The sequence below is a fragment of the Fusarium graminearum genome, chromosome 2 (genome assembly GCF_000240135.3).
Source record: "Fusarium graminearum PH-1 chromosome 2, whole genome shotgun sequence".
NCBI classification, from domain to species: Eukaryota; Fungi; Ascomycota; class Sordariomycetes; order Hypocreales; family Nectriaceae; genus Fusarium; species Fusarium graminearum.
The window spans coordinates 3,731,044-3,751,854 of NC_026475.1; the positions used below are offsets into that span (position 1 = coordinate 3,731,044).

Consider the following 20,811-nt stretch of genomic DNA (forward strand, 5'->3'; position numbering starts at 1 on the left):
ATCTCCCTACCATGAGAAATACATATAAGTAGGTCTGCTAGAACCATTTCAATAATGGTCTGCAAGGACATGCAGAAGTAGTGGTGTATCTAACTGAATCTGAGTGAGATTCAAACTACAATCTAGTTTATTCTCAATTGCAGAGTTAGATCTCTAAGCTCAGCCGATTCAGAATGTGAAAATATAAAACTCAGATACGGCTCTCATCCATGAATCAGTGGTTAATTATATCTGCGTTCTAACTCTACAGTTTCATGTCAAGAGCTTTAAAAGGGACTGCTATTTATAAGCAGATTTGAACAATAGATTTAAAAGACGACAGTATCTAAATAGAGGAACTCGTTTATTGTCCTGCCGTATTTAGCATTGATTAACAAGAGGATAATTTCAATCATGATTTTGATAAGGTTTTAACCAATTATCGCAATCAGCATCGGATATTCGGCAACTGAGCGGCAGTGCTGGCATGCGATACCACCTAGTAACGGCTAAAAAGTGCCGAGCTATAGGATCGTCATTAGTTAGATCCGGAGGTAGATCATTTATTCTGGAAGGTAAAGTCAAGCTCCCGATAAGACATGTATATCCTTTATTATATGTAAACTGAAATAAAACCTCATATTGCTGATATTACATTATTTCTCTGAGGCTTTTAGTAACATGTCGAACGCAGTTGGTGGGAAGTTGAGCATCGATGGCAAATCCAACACAACCAACACAATGCTTTGTTCACCAAAGCCATGAGATCGACAATACCCCACTGGCACGGCATGTAACACTGATCGGCTGATCATGAGCCAGGCTAGGCTAAGCCAGGCACCTCCGGAACCTTTGGAATTGCAAAAGGTCTAGATCTTAAATAAGGAAGGTGGAATCATTGCTTCATGCTGATAAGGCATTTCTATTCGTACTGACGTGATTGATCTAGCATCCTATCGTAGCTAAGGACTATACGAATGGAAGTCAGACTGTGGGGCATTGTAAGCGCAGTGTCCTCTTAATCACACAAAACTACTATATAATCATGTTCTATCCTCCGTCTTGCTCTTTTTCTACCTCTACAGCCAAGGCTGTTTTGATTCATTACTGAACAACTCGAGTCAATATGAAGGCGGCTTTGTTAAATGTCCTCACGGCGCTTACCCTCGCTGGGTATAGCAACGCGACACCTGCAACTACTCTCGACAAGAGGTATTCGCTTGAAGACAACGGAATCAAGTACAAGGTTTTTGAGCATGCAGCCACCAAGTCCCAGACCAAGATTGTTTCCAACTCTGGAATCTGCGAGACTACCCCTGGTGTCAACCAGCACTCGGGTTATTTCTCCGTCGGTAAGCTCCCGAAACTATGGCACCTATAGTATGAACTCTCTGACAGCACGCGATAGGCGACAACATGAACATGTGGTTCTGGTTCTTCGAGTCTCGCAAGAACGCCAAAACAGCGCCGCTGGCCCTTTGGCTTAACGGTGGTCCTGGTTGCAGTTCCATGATCGGTCTGTTCCAAGAAAATGGCCCTTGTACCTTCAACAAGGGAGGATCTAAGCCAACCCTGAACCCTTACTCGTGGAATACATTTGCGAACATGGTATGACTTTGTCGATTCCCCAAAGCACAGAAAATAACCTTCACAGTTGTATGTCGATCAACCCATTGGTACTGGGTTCAGTTACGGTACTGATGATGCCGTATCAACTCTTGCTGCCGCTCCTCGAGTTTGGAACCTCCTCCAAGCTTTCTATGCTCAATTTCCCGAATATGAGAACCGTGACTTTGGTCTCTTCACTGAATCTTATGGTGGTCACTATGGTCCTGAATTTGCATACTACTTTGAACAGCAGAATGCTGCTATTGATGCTGGCACCATCAAGGGCGAGAAGATCAACCTCGTAGCTCTTGGTATCAACAATGGATGGATTGATCCTGGTAAGTTGTCTGCTTCGTTTTACATGTAGAGAGGAACTGACCCATGTTCGCAGCCAATCAGTACAGAGATTACATCGAATACGCCGCCAATAACACCTACAAAAAGCTGATCAGCTCAACTCAGTACAGCAAGTACCTAAACACCTACAATCAAAAGTGTGTACCTGCTTTCGCCAAGTGCCCAGGCCTCACAGGAAACGACGCTGCCTGTGGCAACGCCGACGACGCCTGCAGTCAGGCCATTGAACGACCCTTGGAGAATTCAGCAGACTTTGATGTTTATGATATTCGGGCCCCGAGTAACGACCCTTTTCCTCCCTCAACTTACTCCACTTATCTGCAGTCATCAAGCGTGATGAAGGCTATTGGCGCGCAGTCGACATACGGCGAATGTCCTGAGGCGGCTTATGACAAGTTTATCAACAGTGGTGACCGTAAGTATCTTTACTACTACAGTGCAGAATCGTGACTTACGAATTATTGTTAGGGGGGCGATCATTCTTATCTACATTGTCCAAAGTCATTGACTCCAAGATCCAAGTATTAATCTGGGCTGGTGATGCCGGTAAGTTTAGATGGTCGTCAATCGAACCTCGTCTCTCAACTAATATCTTTATAGACTGGATCTGCAACTGGATGGGTAATTACCGCGCTCTCAACTCAATTGCTCCCCAATCATTCGTCTCAGCTCCTCTTCAGTCCTTTACTGTTGATGGAACCAAGTATGGAGAATTTAAGACATCTGGGAATCTGAGCTGGCTGCGAGTTTATGGTGCTGGCCATGAGGTCCCGGCTTATCAGCCCCAAGCTGCATTGGCTGCTTTTGTTGCCACGCTTTCCAAGAAGCCTATTTCATCAACATGATTAATGAACTCTTGTTGAATTCTAGTATATTAGCTTTATCTTCATCACTGTCTCCCATAACATTAAATGCTAGTCTATTTTATGTCATATTTTCAGTTCATTCACAGTTACCGCGCCTAATTTTGTTTATTCTCGAGTAACTGGCTGACGGGTGAGAAATGAGGTTGTGACTCAGTCATGCTTATGTACTGCTTGGCGTCGAGGTTGCCTGCGATGACAAAACGTCCAGCTAATACGCCTGCCTAATAAGCAGCCACTACATGAACAGGGATCATCTTACACAGCCACCTCCACATGCCTTCTCTTCGGCGAGAGATAAAAATAAGCAGATCCGTCATCACGACCACGACTTTAGCTTCTTGCTCCATTTCTTTATACCCTAGACTCCAGGTTCGTGAGTCGACAACCAAAAATGTCAGATCCCCGAAAGTACACGGTCGGCTGGATCTGTGCCATCGCAACCGAATACCTTGCAGCGCAACTCTATTTGGATGAAGAGCACGACCCACCCGAATCTGTTTCTGTCAACGACAGCAACGACTACACTTTAGGCAAGATTGGAAAACACAATGTCGTTATGGCAGTTCTTCCATTTGGCGAGTATGGAATATCGTCTGCCACTGGCGTTGCCAAAGACATGCTTCGTAGTTTCCCCAACGTCAGAATTGGTCTGATGGTCGGAATTGGGGGCGGCGCACCGACGAAAAAGCACGATATTCGCCTCGGAGACGTTGTTGTCGGTGTATCCAACAGCGGCGATGGCGCTGTTTATCAGTATGACTTTGGAAAGGCTGTGCAAGGTCAGGAATTCAAGGCAACAGGGTTTCTAAACCAGCCACCGACATTTTTACGAACAGCTGTGCAAGGACTTTTGACGCAGTACAGGCGTAAGGGACATCAGCTTGATACGCATGTCAACAGGATCCTGGAAGAGAACCCAAGACTCCAAAAAGACTTTCAACTGCCCGAACTACGCAGCGACCGACTCTATATCTCCTCGAAGGTCCATCCAGTAGATCATAAGTCTAGCTGTGCTGAAGTTTGTGGCGATGAAGCATTACTACGACGACCCGACCGTGGGGAATATGAAGACAATCCCGCTGTCCACTATGGCCTGATTGCTTCGTCCAATCGGTTGATGAAGGATGCTTTAGCAAGAGATGCCCTTGCAGCGGAAAAAGGTGTTCTCTGTTTTGAAATGGAAGCAGCCGGACTTATGAACCATTTCCCATTCTTGGTCATACGCGGAATATGCGACTACTCTGACTCGCACAAAAATCAACAATGGCAAGGCTTTGCAGCAATGATGGCAGCCGCTTATGCAAAAGATCTACTCCGCCAGATTCCTCCAAACAAAGTCGAGGCTGAGAAACCTATCAACGAAGTTTTGAGTTCCAGTGAGTATCATATTTGTACTGTATGGTTCCACTACTGACTTGGTACAGTTGAGTCTTTGGGGAAAGAGACAAAACATGCTGTACTGAGTATGGCATCTGACAATCATTCGACCAAAATTGAAAGATGGCTGTCCCCGTCAGACTTTACCACCAATGCCAACTTGGCAAGACAGCGACGCCATCCAGGCACTGGAACGTGGTTACTAGAAAGCTCTGCCTTTCAAGAATGGAAACTCGGGTCGCGCCAACACCTGTGGCTCTATGGCTTAGCAGGTTGTGGAAAGACTGTTCTGAGTGGGACGATTCTTGACCATCTTCGGGAATCAGCTGCCCATCACACGGTGCTCGCATTCTTCTTTGACTTTACCGATATCAAGAAAAAAAGACTGGAAGACTTAGTACGTTCCCTGGCAATCCAGCTCTACCACACGGGTATTGAAACGGCAAGGATGCTTGATTGTCTTTATGCCTCACATAACAACGGACGTAAGCAACCGGACTTAAGAGCTTTATCTAACTGTATCAATGCAATGATGCAAGATTCCGGAAAAGTCTTCATTGTCATAGATGCCTTGGATGAGTGTAAAACGACAGATGAGGTCTTGCGTTGGGTTGGGGGTTTGGCGTCCAGCAACGTTAAAACTCTCATCACTGGCCGGCCAGACGCAAAGTTCCAAAGCGAGATCACTCAACTAATTAACGAGCCTATTTTTTTTTTACTTGACAAGCAGAATATCAATGCCGATATCCGCAACTACGTTGAGACAACGCTCGAAACGAAACCAGATTTTGTTCGCAAATCTCTACCTCGAGACATCATAGACGAGATACGTGAACGAATAGGAGATGGATCTGACGGAATGTAAGTTCAGCTATGGTCACTATAGCTATTCAAAATTATTCTGACGTTTATGGCAGGTTCAGATGGGCATCCTGTCAACTGGAAAGCCTTGCACAATGCCTGAGCCCGAAACATATGAGATTAGCTCTAGCGACTTTACCCCAGAACATGGACGAGATGTATTATCGCATACTCGAGAACATACCAGCAGAATACAAGAGTGGTGCCATTCGTCTCTTGCAATTTCTTGTCCACACCAAGAGACCTCTCAAGCTAGCAGAGGCTATCGACGTGATAGCCACTGAGATAGAAGAAGAACCTCAAGGCTTCGACCCTAATGGCAGGCTATCTCTAGAAGACGACATCCTACAATACTGCCCCGGCTTTTTGACGATTATTAAAGTTACAGGATACAATGGTGTTGTATTTTACCAGATTCACTTAGCCCATTTTTCCGTCAAGGAGTATCTACTGAAACAACCCAAATTCCACATCCAAAATGCCAGCGCTGCCATCTCCAGAACCTGCTTGGCTTACCTTACCGATATCGACGAGAATGTCACTCATATTTACCATGAATTCCCGATGGCATCTTATGCGTCGAGGTACTGGACTACATTTGCCGTTTTGGCTGGAGACTCCGAACAATGCGTACAGGACACAGTCAGATTTCTATGGGACCAGATGGCAGTTCTGCGATGGCGTCGGTTGGAGACCAAGATGAAGTCACCAGTACCTTCCAACGGCGATGCACTGTATTATGCCTGTCAATTTGGGCTCTTGTGGGCGACGAAGACACTGATAGTAGAGGGAGCAGACGTGAACGCACAATATGACCGGTTTGGCACCGTTTTACAAATTACCGCCCTGATGGGCCACTTCGAGATTGTGCAATTGCTACTAGACAATGGAGCAGATGTCAACGCAAAGAGTGTTATATGCGGCAATGCTCTATACGCTGCTACCCTTAAAGGCTATTCCCCAGTTGTGCGAGTTTTGTTAGAGAGAGGGGCAGATGTCAACGCAAGTGCCGATGTACAACGTGGAAATGCTCTGACTGCCGCCTCCTACAGAGGTCACCTGGACATAATGCAGCTGCTACTGGATGCGGGGGCAGATATCAATGCAAGCGGCGGTGTTTCTCGTAATCCTCTACAGGCGGCTATATGGATGGGTCGCCCAGAGTGTGTGCAATTATTACTGGATAATGGGGTGGATGTTAATCTAAAGGGTGAAGTGTACAGTGATGTTCTGCACACAAATTTACCTCCGGATGTTAAACTGTAAAGGGGGGGGAGTCTAGGAAGTTGATATGGGGGAAGAGCAATAAGTCTAACTTAGCGATTATGTCTCCAGAATCATGAGGTAGTGAGTTATCCAAGACGGATGCTCCTATCAGTTCGATGTCACTAGAATTATACTTCTTTCGTTCTTAAGCATTGCGCAAAATGACTAAGAAGAACAGCAACTACTCTATCAATTTTTCAGTGGCCAATGATTGTTTACCTCCATGTCTGGGTATAATACCACTGTCAAGTAAAAACGTCTGTAACTGAGGAAATTGAGGACGATCGATACCGATATCGGGTGACTAATCGTTCCAGCAGTGAGCAACATACAAATACTTCATTGTGTTCATGTCCTCAACCTCTATCTTAACTTTCAGGTTCATCACTGCTCTAATCCTCAGTTGTACCTCGTTTTCCCCCCTAAAGATTTACATAACTCAAGTAGTGCTAATGTAGATACTACTCATCATCGGAAGAAATCTCGTCAATGATATCATCTTCACCCCCCTCCTCGTCCCCGGATTCATCATTACTATGCTCCTCCCTCATGCTTTGGCTTCCTTTCTGTCGTCTTCTTCCCGCAGGACTTTCTTCTTTCCTACTTGTACGCGGTCGCCGAGATTCATAGCTGGAAATGTTACGTGACGACCCTTTGTCACGGTTTGTTTGCCTAGGTATTAAGAGTCCCCCGCTCTGCCTTTTGTAATCCTTTTGCGCCATCAAAGACTCTGCTAAGTCATCCTTCTCATCATCGTGTCGCAGGGACAATGTTTTTGCAATCTCGATGTCATCCCCTCTTGTAGCTTGTAGGTAGTCCTCGAAATCTCTCGCCTTCTTGGCAATGTTGTTGAAAATTGCTGTCGTCAACCTCACCGAGGTCCACCTCTTCTCTCCGCTAGCTATGGCCTGTGTGTTGGTCAGGTTAGTAGCTAGCAGCTGACGGTCTCGGTCATAGTGGCCTAAAGAGATAGCCAACTGGAACGCGTTGCGGATCTGTCGACCATTCCATGTAGTGTTCATAGTCTCATGAGTCTTGTAATGTCTTTCGGCCCATGCTAGCAATGCACTCCTGTCAAACCTGACTTTGATCTTTTTTGTGTGGTTGTCTATTTCAAGGCGGTCGAGGATTCCTTTCCATATGTCCAGAGTTTGTTGCAATCTGATAGTGGGGTATGCAAGAGACATGTGAATGCGAGATTTGAATGCCTCGTCCAGCACGCCCACTCTGTTAGTGGTCAAGAACAATATTCCCGAATAGTACTCTAGTTGACGAAGGAAAACTAGTCATGTTAGTAAGCTAGGCAAGGCAATGATGATTGACTTCTTACCAGATACCAATCCATTGCGACTTGTATCACGCCAATCTCGACGGCTCAAAAAGACATCAGCCTCATCGAGAAGTAAGATGCAACCCCATCGTTGAGCTCTCGTTGTATGCTGAGACAAGGACCTTTCAACATAATCTGGTATAGTTCCGAGGTCGCCGCATGTAATTGGATATAGCGGACGTCTGGTATATGCTGCCAAGGTTTCCGCGGTACTGGTCTTCCCCGAGCCTGGTGGCCCATGTAAGAGAATTATCAGCCCCTGCCCTTTGCCTCGAACAAGATCGATTTGAGTAGATCTATTGACATCATCCTCAGATTCAGAATGCGACTCTTGATCCAACACCAGGTTTCTCACGAGACCTAGTAGTAGGTTTCGATGGCTGTCTGGGATTACAAGGCTCTCGAAACTACTGTCCCGTGCTTCATCTGTCTTGTCGATACTCTGAATTCCAGACACATAGACGCGATCTATAGTATGCTGATCAGTACATAGTCAGGTGATCGAATGTTGGTATCTTACGGTGCTTTCTTGAACGAAAGAAGTATGCAGGTACCCAATGAGGCAGCAATTGAAGAATTCCTTGGGGTACTTCATTAGAGTCGAGTTGGGCACACTCAACTTCATGCTGATGGGATAGCATAAAATCATCAGAAGCCTTTCTGTCCACCTCTGCGTCGAATAGATGGAACGTTGTTCCACCTGTAGACTCCTCAGTCTCTCCTGTATCTGGCTCCACAGCACATAGTTTACCGAGAGCCGGTTTCTTTACAACGGGGTCTGGGTCGTAGAATAATGATGACCTCTCAGGAACGCGATAATAATCTTGAATGTCAACAAACACATCGCCAAAGACATTTTCAGGACTTGCCTTGTCGTCCTCAGGACACGTGATGCCTCTGTAGCTCTTGTGCCCATATGACGAACAGTATTTTCTGCCCCTTTCTGTAAGACGCTCCACTATCTCGTCTTTCTTACCATGAAATCGGAGCGGAAATATGGCAAGATCTGTGATATTTCGCTCGCCTGAGAAGTGTTTGATTTGTTTGCAGTGATCCTTCGGACCGACGTAGTATCCGTCGGACTCCATGGTATAGTAGTCAACAATGAGTGGACTCCAAGACCCGCGTACCCAGCTTTCCACATATCCCTCAGGTTTCTTTACTTCCTTGCTATCAGAAAACCGTTGGTATTCTTTTTTCCAGGTGCCCTTTCGTTGTTGGCCCCCAGTCAACGAATAGACCTTGGCTAACTGTTCGTACCCTCGTTCTTTGATGTAGATGATATCACCGGGAGTAAAAAGAAAACACAGGTCTTCGAAGGCGATCTTTTCTAGATCTCCAGACTTGATCTTGGCGTATGTCCTATGATGCGATGCTAGATGTGTATCACTGAACTCTTGTAGCAGTTTAAGATGATGGAAACGCTCGACCCATCTCTTGCGCATTTCGGATGACATGCTGCCGTCATAATTCCTCATGGAAGCATCCTGCAAGGGAAGCTCTGCTGTGGTTTCGGGGCGCCCTTCCTTGCGCTTAGCAGTTTGGGGATCTGGGCCGAGCGTACCGTCAGATCTTTCATCATCTAAGCGTAGATGAGCCTCCAATTGCGCCAGTCTTTCCCCGATCGCTTCGTGATACCTGATAAGAAGCTTTAAAAAAAGATCAGCAAAAATCAACAATCATAGTAAGCCTAGTTTTACCTTGTATGGCGGCGCCAATCTGAGTACAGCAACAACCAGTCAGCATATCATTGAGTCTAGGCGCTGAAGGAGTCTCTTACAATATGGGTGGTTCCGTGTCTTGATTGATACCTGTGATCTCATCGATCTCCTGTATCAAGGATTCCGAAACGAGTCCTACTCTGTGGGGGCGCTCTTGGTGATCTAAAACCCGTTCTGCGACTTTCTTTCCATCGTGATCAATCTCAATGAGAGATGTAGAGGGATAGTATGCGACAATAGCATGTGTATGATCCACTGAATCCAAAGACCATTTTTCCATGCTAGACTGCTTCACCTTGCAAGCAATCTTGTCCTGCTGCCCTTCAGTGGGATTGTCGGTTTTGTCTCTGTATAGATGTTAGTATACAAAGGTTCAAGAATAAGAATGAATAGTTTAAATAGTACTCGATCACAGAATTTGTCTTGTCCTGTTGACTAGTGGTATTCATTTGCTTCAGCTCTCTTTGAGCCTCTTCCAATAATCCTATAGCTAGATTGAGACGATGGTTGAGATTTTCCGTAGGAGAATTTGGGACTAAGCTTTGCAGCTTCTTGGCTTCCTGCTCAAGAACCTGGGCGGCTATCAAGAGCTTAGTGCTGGATATTGTGCCAGATGCCCCAGTAGATGCTTCGGCTTCTTTATCAAGCGACATAGAGCCTTCATTGTGTGCGGGACTTCCTCTTTCATCTTCATTTGGGTTATGAACGAGCGAGGCTGAGTCGGACAGCGACTCAGATGAAGAGACGTGGTGTGAATTCAGAGGAGGAGTCATTTTCTTAATAATTTGAAGAACAGTGATCAAATGTATCACAACAAGTGAAATACCAGTGCCGCGTAAAGCTGACAGCTTCGTTTCTTATTCATAGAAGGGAACACCGAGTGTAGATATCTCATTCGATACGTACTGAGCGGAAACCCAGGAAGCGCCAGCCTGATTGCCAAGCCGGCTATTTACATAAGCGCGAGGGTCCTCGTGAACAATGTTACGCTTGAAATTAGGCCTCAGCCGCTTTCATATTACACCGTCTTATCATGGTATGTCCATTGTGCAGCCCAGATCTCGAACTATTGGATACTGGGGATGGAATGTCGCAGCAAGGTTACAGTGCATGAAATTGCTGACCTGCAACTAGACAACAGTCACAAAATTGACTTGTATCTCATTGGACGCCTGATTCTTTTTGTTGACTTCGTTTTACGATTGGTGACTCGCCACACCACCTCGGATTATATGACATTCACATGAACACGAAAGTCGCTCACGCCAAACTCCGCCTGTCTATGAATAAATTGACATTGGCATTTTATTTGTCCGCTCTTCTGGAGTTCAGTCATTAATGGGGCTTATGGCTGCTGTTCGGAGGCCTCGTCACTTTCAGCCCTGTTACTTATTTCCTGTTGACATGAATATTTTCTCTTCTACCTTTGACATCAAAACATTCGATATTCAGGATGGAGGATCTTCTTTCCAATAGACCACGGGGAAAAAATCTCTCAGCCAAACCACCTGTTTATGAAGTGCCAGAGTTCATGGTCAGGAAGCTCAATGGAGATGTCCATCCAGCCCTCATGGCCACGCCAGGCTCTGGAGTCGTGTATACAGGGTCTCAGTCTTGGGTTGCAGACTCGTCCACAGTTGATCCGCTGTATGTTACCTCTCAAAGATCTTTCAGTCTATCGGCTCAATTCTATCATTAGCGATTATGACAAACTTTATTTCAATGCCATTCAGGCACAGTCTATGTTCATCAGCAGAGCAAATTTGTTGTGTTCAAAACGAAAGCTGCCTCCTTTAGACATCGCCGACAGCCACTCATGGTTAGAGGTTGAACAGTCTGTCTCAAAAGCGTGTGAAGCATTAGAGGCTCTCTCATCAAAGGACAAAGAACGCGTTCCAGGCTCTACCGGAAAGATGAAGCAGGCATTTCGAAAACTCTGTAGCAACGCCGGCGCTGGTACTACTCTTACGAACCTTGTTCCAACAGACTCCTATTGCTCTGTACTATGCGGTGGTTTAAAGATTATCTTCAAGGCTCTAGAAGAGACAGGCCGCTATAGAGAAGAAGTGTATAATGCTTTGGAAGAATTGCCCTTTATATTGAACGATAATGCTTCGTTCGTCGGCCTGAATTTCACGGATGCGGACTTACACACACGCGTCGCTGCTATATATGCTGCTGTATATGGACTTATGGAGGTGATCGTTGACTGGTTTCTCAAGCCGTCATTTGGTAAGTTACTATATGCCTCTAGCGCCGGTGTGCTATTACTCACGTCCCATTTCTAGTCACTGGGGTCAAGCTATTTGCCAACCCTACAGGGTTCTCCGAAAAGTTAAAGAACCAAATGGCGACGGTCAAGGGAGCGGCACAACGTTTCAATGCTCGTGTTGCCATACTTTCAGTGAAGAGACAGGAAGGACTGTCACAACAAAATCTCTCAATCATGTACGGACTTGATAGTCATTCACAGCAGGTGATGTCCGAGTTTGGAGATATAAGATCCAGATTGCTAGTACTTGACAAGTTGACTCAGTTCTTTGATGATACAGCAAAAGCCGAATTTGAACGTCGGCAACTTCGCCTACAGAGAGAGAAAATACCTCAAATCCGGGCACCCAAAGTTAGCGTCGAAGACGTACTTACGAAGTGGTGCTATGAACACGATTTAGTGCACAATGATTGTGCGAAAATATTAAGATCCCAGCACATCCCGGGGTATGAGATGGATACAGATCTTGTCGCTACCATCAAATCCCATCCTCGATTCAAGTCATGCCTAACGCTCAACGAATCATCAGTTCTTATGATTGATACGCGATCCGATAACCCCACCGGTAGTCTTGAAATGCCTATCGTCGCCGCCGAAACCTTTCAACAATTGGAAACATTCATAGATCAGCACAATCCAGAAGCCGACGATAGTGCCGCTCGCATTATACAGTTGGCGTTTTTCGCCAGTCAGCACAAAGATGTGAGAAGAGATCCAAACGCGAGTCCAAATGAGCTGGCGTTGAGTCTTTTGCTGCAACTCGTCGACCACTACCGCCACTTCAAGACAGATGCTCTAAGCCTTGTAGAAAATGAGGTTGATCCTGGGGACATCGACTCGATCTTATTTATATTTGAGAGTCTCCTCACTCGGCTGTCACGAAATACAATCCTCATAGTTATCATTGATGACTTGAAGGCTTTCGCACAGCCTTCGTCACGCATGAGAGGTATGAGGCAGGTTACAGAGACGTTGTTGGCCATTCACCGTGACGGCCAGTACAAAGCGAAAGTAAAGTTCATCTTCGGAAATTCCTCTCGCAACGACTTCAGTCATGGCTTGTTTACAGAGGATGAAACGCTGAGGATATGGCAAGCTGATGCGACTGTATTCATGAGTTAAGGTCTAGATAGATAAATTGGAACAACGGGCTAGCGTATTTTTTAAAGAGCCTTGGCAAGACAAGGCATTGTGCAAAGGCTTCAAATTTGCTCTTGGGTTTGTCAGACAATAGAAATCCCAATAACGTCCCATAGCTCTTCTCCGTGTTCGAGTGGCGAGAATGATAGAGACAATGTGACACGCAAATTGAAGGTGGTTCTTCAACGAATCATCATCCGGTATGGTGTAGTGGCTAACATTTCGCGCTCTCATAACCTGAGAGATCAGTTCCGCGGAGCCCAGGGTTCGATTCCCTGTACCGGAGTTTCCTTTTACCCTTTTTATGCAATTCTATTTTTAGCAGTTTTACTGTGAGAGTTCCTCTTTGCTTGCACACTAACTAGGAAACACCAAGGTACTCCACGAGTATATCCACCAGCTGATTGGCGATCCGCTTGTTCTCTTGAAGTACGGGCCAGTGCTTGTCGATAAGCGGCTGCAATTTTTCTCTCACTTCATTCTTGTCTTTGGCCGATCGTAAATATGGTTCCAGAGCACAGATGAGACCCCAGTTCGGAGTCTGGTCGAACAGCACTGCTTTGGGTGCCACAGATGCAGCCGGAGCCACTATCTTCTCAAGCACTCGGCTAACATATGTACACCGGTGAAACACTCGCCATGCCTTTGTCTTTGCATCGGCCTTCTCAGCTTTGAGAGCAGCTTCCAGGCTGCGGAGTGTCGCAGCGCTTATTGATCATTAGCTGTGAGAGTCTCTAGGGTAGAATCTTCGTCGACTTACTTTCCCTCTGTAGACTCTTGTAGCCATTTCCTATCCACTACCTGCTGGAAGAAAGCCGCCGTTGCGTCTACGTGAGGTTCCAGCCAGAAGCTCATCCAACGGTATGAGTCCACTGCCCCTTCACGATCCTTGACATCTACTGGCGGGGGCAGGGTAGCTTGCAGCTCGAATGAGTTTTCCGAGTCGTGCTCTTTGGTGAGCATCATGTTAAAATGAGTAGAGAAGAGTGAATCCACGTTTGCCGTCTGCAATACTGTGGCCATAGATATCTCCATGTCAAAAACAAGACCAAGGCCTACCTTGTCGCTCATGCTACCGCCTACCTCTTGTTGTACAAAGTCCATTGTGGAGTTTGTCTCTTGAAACGTTCCTCCATCGGCGGTCCATACATATGAGTTGCAGATGTTGCGTTTGCTTCGTTTCGGAAGGCTCTTCTTTTGAAATCGATTTCTCGGCACTGAGCATTGGAACCTCTCATACTCTCCAGCCAATTGTTTTTCGGCTCGTCTGATTCGATCTCTGATGGCATATGCCTCAACCGGTTTGAAGTAGGATAAATCCCGGTGAGATCCGGAGGACAATGCCTGTGGAAAGTTCGTGTCTGCCTGTGACCCGTGCTTTCCATCGATACATCCCTGTTTTGTGTAATATGGATTGATGCGGAAAGAAACAAGATTGCGATCTTTGGGTATATCTGTATTTGGTCGCATTTGGTATGCCACCAGAGGCTTGGTTGGGCCTTGGAGCTTTAAACGAAGGGCAAAAACATCTGCCACTTCGCTCTCAACCAGAGCAATCCCTGTGTTGTTTGGCTCAAAACGCTCTTTACCATTGGCATCCTTTGTCCACTTCCCTGACAGGACAGATTGTATGTCGATGGTGTTATGAGACGTTGTAGTTGAAACTTCGTTGTCAATAGAAGAGGACGAGATTTCCATCGCGGTTTTCAGCCCAGCCTTGATCTCACCCTCACTAATTTGTGTTGAGACACCGAGACCAGCACTGGCTTCCCATTTAGCACCAGCACCGCGAACGATTGTTGTATCCGTGTCAGATCCATCCTCTTTGCGTGAGCTGTATGAGTAACTGCAACTTTGTGCATTGACGAACTTGATTGACGATAGCGGATCGTCGCCTGCGTCATCTTTTGAGGTCCAGTTCTCAGCTGGTACTGGAGGTGCGCCTTCGATATAACCTATCAGGGTTGGAGCAGTTTGGACTTGACTGAACCACTCTGTCACGAGCGTGCCAATTTTGAACCCTGTGATCAATACCCAGCTTCCCTCAAGAGTAACAAAGGTATAGGCTCGTTTGAACGAACCATCCATAGCCCCATTGGGACCAATTGTTAAATCTCCATATTCTACCACAGATGGCCTGGATATAATGTCCCTGCCCCCCTGATCCTGTCCGCGGTTTCCATGCAATAATTGTGCGACACAGGCAGCGTCTCGACCAACAGGTGCGGCTGAAGAAACAAGTAGATCCTCAACTACTAATGGATGGTCATGCACAACGGATAAATTCCAATTGTTGTTCGACATATCGGCAATGATCGGAGAATGCATCTTGTTGTTCGAAACCCTGGGGTCTTGCTTTATTACTTCTTCAAACGGAAAGTAGACAGCGATCTCCGGTGGCACATCCGTTAGCTTGGAGCAGTAAGCATCGCATATGCTTTCTCTATTTTTAGCAACTTCCCAGATCCGTAGTTCGTCAAGCTGTCCCATAAAGTTCGTTGGTGATGCCATGTAACGAAAGGTGGAATCTCCGTGAATGGAATTACCAATTGTCAACTGATGAGGGCCTATAGGAGCCTTCAAAAGATCTCTTCGGATAGTTGTGGGTTGATTAGATAGGGCTTTGCCGTTGATATATATAGAGAGAGGGGCTTTGTTCGGGAATGGTGATGATGTCCAATCGGGCTTCTCTCGTAGCGTACCATGGTAGCGACCACAGTCGTCTCGCAAGATCTTGTCGTCTGTAGAAGTGAAGGAATAGCTCCCCAGCAGCGACTTTGTCAACGATTCAAACTTGAAGTTTGTGATGTCGTCTGGCACTTTCGCAGAGATGGACCATAACTTGAATCCACTTATCTGGCCTACAATTCCTTTGGTATTGGGCAATCCACCCCCAAGCCTCAAAGGAGCTTCTGTAAACGCAGTCTCGCCACACGGCGCAGGTATCTCGATAGTGTGGACAATTGGATCATTTGACTGTTTTGTTGAACTCATCTCAATAGGTGGTGTGGCTAACGGTTTTGTCACATCTCCTCCTGCTGGCCAAGCTTTGAGAGTGACGAAGCTGCTTGGGGACGTTGCTGTCGTACCAGCATTTGGGTTCACGATTTCGCGTGAGACAAAAATGATATAAGGCTTTCCGTTCTCAAGACTGAATTTGGATTTGATGGTTTGTAAGCTTGTGGTGACTTTATCGTTGTCGGTGTCAAGCCAAAACCTGAGTTGCACGATTGCTTTATCACCACCATCTCGAAGTATCGAGACCTGATATGGCGCAGGTCCATCGGGACTCTCGGCCTTGGACAAAAGGATTTGCTCTGACCGATCCGCACTGAACTCGGAAAGTTGAAGATGAAAGAGCATGGAAAAATTACTCAAATTAAATTCGGAGGCGTTTCCGAGTTGGACATAGTTCCCTCCATTGAAACGAAGAGAGTATAAATTCTGGTACGAAATGGCAGTATGAACCCAGTGGTTGATTTGGAGTAAGGATGATTGTTCGATGCGAAAGTATTTCTCATTAATATTGCCTTCGAGGGCATATTTCCACTCCGTTGTGGGAGCGACAGCGAGAATAAATGTCTGAGCTTCGTTCTCTTTCGACCCAGATCGCCTTTTCTGCGTGGTGTATGAAACAATTACGCTCTCAAGGCACCTGTCAACCTTTATCCATGACTCAAAGGTCAAACCCGAACAGGCGTCTGTTGCGGCATTCCTAAGATGGAATGTTGACAGAGTGGTTTCCCCAGAAAGCTTCAGAGCTCTAGACTTCCCACTGGATGAGAAATAAGGTGTTTCTGGTGACCCTGGAATGGTAACTTCTGCTGGAACAGATACTTTCGATCCATTGTTCGATGGTAGCTCACCTATCGAGGATTTCTGGTTCAATGATACAAGACTGGATCCTGCTTTGGACGTGCTACCACGAAGCTCGCAAGTAACGAGACGGGTGTAGTCATAGCCTAGGAAGGATATTGCTTCACCTGGCTTCGCTTCTAGCGGTTCCACTACTTTGCAAAGATCGTATCCAAAGCTGTACGGAGATGTCACCAGGAGAACCGTGGAGTTAACAGCAGTTGTCGCAGCAGTCTGGACATAGGCTCGCCCAATTTTCAAACATGTACCGGCAGAAAGAGCTTTTGTCAGAGGCGTCGTGACGGCGACGTTGTAACAAGTCATGGTTTCTGCGTTAAGTTTGGTCGCTGTCGCCGAACAGGATGCCACAGTAGTATCAGGCATCTCTTCAAACGTATACAGCCCGTTTATAATGCTACACATATCATGAAAGTCGCACGGTAATCCTGAATGTGAATAAGAATGTTAGCAATTGCTTGCAAAGAACAGTCACCACACAAAAGGAGAATGTGGATGGAACTTACCTTTCCATTGTTCTGAAATAATAGATTTGTCTGGTTTGGTGGCAGAAATTGACAAATTGAGTACCGTTTCACTGTCGGCCCATATGCAAGCTTCTGTTGATATCTTGATGGAGTTTGCAGTTCTGAGTTTGCTTGCTGCCATAACCCTTTCATCTTCACCTGACTTGGAAACACCTAGCTTAGCAGAAACGCCGACAGTTATGCCCCTCGATGTACTGTACGGAAGCTCGCCAAAAGTATCATATCCTGTTTGAAAGTAAATGGTAATGCCTCCTGCAGCTGTCTCCCAAATTTGAGGTGGCGAATAGGAACTATACCCCGCTTGGAATGCGAGAAAAGCACCAAAGAGCTCAGTTCCCTCGGGGTCTGTAAAGAGTAACTCAGTCGAAGCTTTCATCTCCTTCTCGTCGAGGTTGATAACTGGGAATCCAATTTCACCAGGAAGACCACCAAGAGTCCCGTCGGATAGAAGACCAAAGTCTAGGAGGAACAGATTTTGACTTGGGCCGCCTCGCATCATCGCCACAGAGCAGACTAGAACTCTGGCATTCCTCTTCAATGGCTTCTCTTCCGTCCTGTTTGATGCATTAAGCTCTGAGCTAGTATTTGATGCTTTTTGATCAGTCGATGCGGCCGAGAACGAAACTTGTTCATAGTACATCCCTGCGGAGATGCCTCCTACTATGGCGGCGCCACTATTTACGCGTAGTATTCGTTTGGTTAAGCCCGCATTGCGTCTTACTGGAGCCTGGGAACCTGTCCAACCGCAACCTTCAGAAGGTTTAGGAAGCATAATGATGTGGTTTGCAGTCGCTGTCGAGTCATACAGGGTTCCACCATTACCCTCATCACAGTGCCAACAGGCGGCGAGGAGGGCTTCAGTGCCTGTTGGCGTAGAGTTCTTGTTGCAACTAATGGTCTTTGGGTCCAAACTGTACGACCAGATCCGTATTTCGTCGATAGAGCCACAGAAGTCGACTTTGGTAGAATTCCCCAGGGACCCTACCCACTTCAGACTCATGGACGTCACACCGAGCACAAAGTCCTTCGAAGCTTCATCATTGACTACAAGCTTCGCATTGGGCTTCCCATTTTCGATCGATATGATCAGGGCCACATGATTCCATTCTCCCTTCTTCGCTGACAGGCCAGTACTCCATAGAATGGAACTTGGGTTGCTAGGGTCGGTCAACGCCAACTGCATATCCTCATCAAGGACCACAGAAGGGCCTTTCATTCCAAAAATGGTATGGAACGATCCAGCAGGAATAGCAAGGTCTGAAGGCTGAATCCAGGCCTCGACCGTGACTCCATTCGGGACTTGAGGCGAGATAAGCTGAAACTCATTTGTCAGAGCCAACTGTGTACTTGCACCCTGTAAGCCAAGGACAACAGCTCGACCAGAGGACGCGCCTGCAGGGACGAGAGGTACCAAGGGCTTGTCGCACCCAGTAGCGGTGCATTGCCCTGACTCGGTTGAAAAGACTTTGTCATGGTTCTTGTTACACGAGTAATAGACCTTGCCACGCAGATCAAAGAGACCATCAGAAGACACATCGCAAGTATAATGATCGATTTGTGTTTCGCTAAGCGAAGACAAGAAAAACATCCATCGGAAAGAGTCGTTAGACATGGTTGGCACACGAAGTACGGAGAAACTGCCCAATCGAACAACAGGAGCGAATTTAAGTGACAGGGTAGGCTCGTAGAAGAAATTGTCATTGATATCGCTGACTCCCAGAGTGTCACGATCGTTCAACATCAAACTCTTTTGGCCACTGCGGCGGTAGCGTACTTCCAAAGGTCTGGTAAGTACACCTCCAGAAAGTATATAACGGTCGCAGAGTAGATTGCCGTTGACGTAGTGACCAATGTTGTTTTTCGAGACAGAGCCCGGAGACAGCGTTTCGTCCTGTATGCCCTGGCGAAAAAGGTAGATATATTTGCCTGTGAATTGGTGTCAGCTCGGGGTTTTTCTGCGGATTGAAGAAGTACATCTTACCATCCGACAACACTTCAAAATCTGGCACGTTTTCTGTGAAGGAAAGTGTAGTAGAAAGCCAGAAGTCGAGCTTTTCGCGTGGTTCTGGGGCACATGCTACTCCACCTGTGTCAACTGGTGGGACACTCCAGTTTGGTATGGCCTCCTCTCCAACAACGCGTACCTCGCTAGGAAAGGGCAAGGCCAAAGGAGATTCGGACCATCCTTGCGAGTCCAGCGCATCACCGATTACCGTCTTTCCCGTGTCCTGGCTTTTGCTTTGTGTACCGCTTGAGCTTCCATTGGAAGGATCTAATACAGCATATTCGAAGACGAGGCGTTTGTTACCAGCATCTCGCAAGGCGATTGAAACTGTAACACCGGCATGAACTACGAGTCGGGTACTCATGTACCTGGTTCCAGAGGAACCGACAAAGACTTTCTCGTTCGGATCTTCAAATACAGTCCCCATGATGATGATCGAATAAAATGATATGGTTGAGATAGATTCGAGTATACAGATGATGTGCTTCAGTCACGGTAGCAGGGCATGAGAGGTGACGGTGGACTCAGGATGAACATATAAGTCGAGAGTCTGATAGGGAGCAGAAACAATAACCTCTGAGGTTTGAGGCACAAAAACGAATAGTGTAAATTCGTAGGCTTGATCGCATAAACTGACTTACTAATTCTGTCCGTCATAACTGAAGCGTCCAACCTTTCCAATACCCAGGGCAGAATGTTATGTTATCTAGCTGTGGAATGATGGCTGAATCAGTGCTTATGGTGTTGATGACAACCATTGGTAATAACGACAACACATGGCCTCAATACGCGGGGCAATTCTTACAGACTCTTTGTGTGGCGTCTTTTCAAGGAGCAAAACATCCGTAATCCAGCCATGTCTACGCGCCAACAGTGAGAAGGTAAGACAGCTTATCCTATTTTGTTACGCAACACCGTATTCTGCCTCGACTGGCTTCAGACTATTTGTGATTGGAAAACCTTATTGTGTTGTAAAATGCTAATTATTGTTAGTGATCGTCCCTCACTCCCCACTGGTCATTAGACATGATCCGTGGACAAGAGCCTCCTCCTACTAGGTCTCACTCATCTTCTCTAAAGGACAACAAATCGTCTCACTACACGACTGCCAGCTAAACTTAACCCAGACATACGCCCTATTCCTGTTACAATTTAAGCGAAGTCGAACACAAAAGCTCAGGCATGCTCAGCATTCCAACATGATAGTCTCATGGTTTGTCGTCAAGCCACGATACTGAAAGTATGTCATCTTGAATGGTCTGGAGCATGTCATGCCAGCCACAGCTTGAATTGTTTTCTTGTACCAGCCAAACAAGGTGGCCTGTGTTGGTCAATATGAGTGGCCTTCTCTCCTGTTTATAGGCTCAGACACGTTCATCTTTGTTCAACTTTTCCAAACTTTTACTGAAATACTCCTCAGAGTATACAGGTATGGAAGCCGAACACATCAATGTTCTTGGCGGTGTCAAGAGTCCGGCCTTGTTCTGTGCTCAGACAACTGGCGGCGACGTCCCAAACCTTTGGAAGCCGTCCACTGTCATAAGAGCTCGATGCCTAGCCAACGTCCACGACTTCGTCAAAACAATACTGAAGTCTACCTTGGCAGACTGGATTAAGCCAAACTCTCAC

At 46.4% G+C, this 20,811-nt stretch overlaps 6 protein-coding genes and 1 non-coding gene across 7 annotated transcripts; 4 read left to right on the plus strand and 3 right to left on the minus strand.

Annotated features, from left to right (window-relative positions):
- Positions 1 to 1,105: 1,105 nt before the first annotated feature.
- On the plus strand, positions 1,106 to 2,789 carry FGSG_04527 (carboxypeptidase S1; the record flags this gene model as incomplete). The annotated part of the gene is made up of 6 exons (XM_011322758.1): positions 1,106 to 1,331; positions 1,388 to 1,587; positions 1,634 to 1,925; positions 1,979 to 2,359; positions 2,413 to 2,490; positions 2,545 to 2,789. The coding sequence occupies 6 exons, from the start codon at positions 1,106 to 1,108 to the stop codon at positions 2,787 to 2,789; spliced, it is 1,422 nt and encodes a 473-aa protein (XP_011321060.1).
- Positions 2,790 to 3,201: 412 nt separating this feature from the next.
- Positions 3,202 to 6,314, plus strand: FGSG_04526 (uncharacterized protein; the record flags this gene model as incomplete). The annotated part of the gene is made up of 4 exons (XM_011322759.1): positions 3,202 to 4,186; positions 4,235 to 4,584; positions 4,918 to 5,048; positions 5,105 to 6,314. 4 exons carry the CDS (start codon positions 3,202 to 3,204, stop codon positions 6,312 to 6,314), a joined length of 2,676 nt encoding a protein of 891 aa, XP_011321061.1.
- A 317-nt stretch (positions 6,315 to 6,631) lies between these two features.
- Positions 6,632 to 10,138, minus strand: FGSG_04525 (uncharacterized protein; the record flags this gene model as incomplete). The annotated part of the gene is made up of 6 exons (XM_011322760.1): positions 6,632 to 7,596; positions 7,645 to 8,112; positions 8,165 to 9,293; positions 9,345 to 9,363; positions 9,425 to 9,712; positions 9,771 to 10,138. 6 exons carry the CDS (start codon positions 10,136 to 10,138, stop codon positions 6,776 to 6,778), a joined length of 3,093 nt encoding a protein of 1,030 aa, XP_011321062.1. The 3' UTR covers positions 6,632 to 6,775.
- Positions 10,139 to 10,818: 680 nt separating this feature from the next.
- On the plus strand, positions 10,819 to 12,759 carry FGSG_04524 (uncharacterized protein; the record flags this gene model as incomplete). The annotated part of the gene is made up of 3 exons (XM_011322761.1): positions 10,819 to 11,012; positions 11,065 to 11,597; positions 11,654 to 12,759. The coding sequence occupies 3 exons, from the start codon at positions 10,819 to 10,821 to the stop codon at positions 12,757 to 12,759; spliced, it is 1,833 nt and encodes a 610-aa protein (XP_011321063.1).
- A 214-nt stretch (positions 12,760 to 12,973) lies between these two features.
- FGSG_20562 lies at positions 12,974 to 13,063 on the plus strand. Its single transcript has one exon. It is a non-coding gene; the product is annotated as a tRNA-Glu (tRNA).
- Positions 13,064 to 13,138: 75 nt separating this feature from the next.
- FGSG_12235 (uncharacterized protein) lies at positions 13,139 to 13,881 on the minus strand (the record flags this gene model as incomplete). The annotated part of the gene is made up of 3 exons (XM_011322762.1): positions 13,139 to 13,484; positions 13,538 to 13,725; positions 13,837 to 13,881. 3 exons carry the CDS (start codon positions 13,879 to 13,881, stop codon positions 13,139 to 13,141), a joined length of 579 nt encoding a protein of 192 aa, XP_011321064.1.
- Positions 13,882 to 17,743: 3,862 nt separating this feature from the next.
- On the minus strand, positions 17,744 to 19,546 carry FGSG_12236 (uncharacterized protein; the record flags this gene model as incomplete). Its single annotated transcript, XM_011322763.1, has 3 exons — positions 17,744 to 17,755; positions 17,899 to 19,103; positions 19,159 to 19,546. The coding sequence occupies 3 exons, from the start codon at positions 19,544 to 19,546 to the stop codon at positions 17,744 to 17,746; spliced, it is 1,605 nt and encodes a 534-aa protein (XP_011321065.1).
- Between the last annotated feature and the right edge of the window lie 1,265 nt (positions 19,547 to 20,811).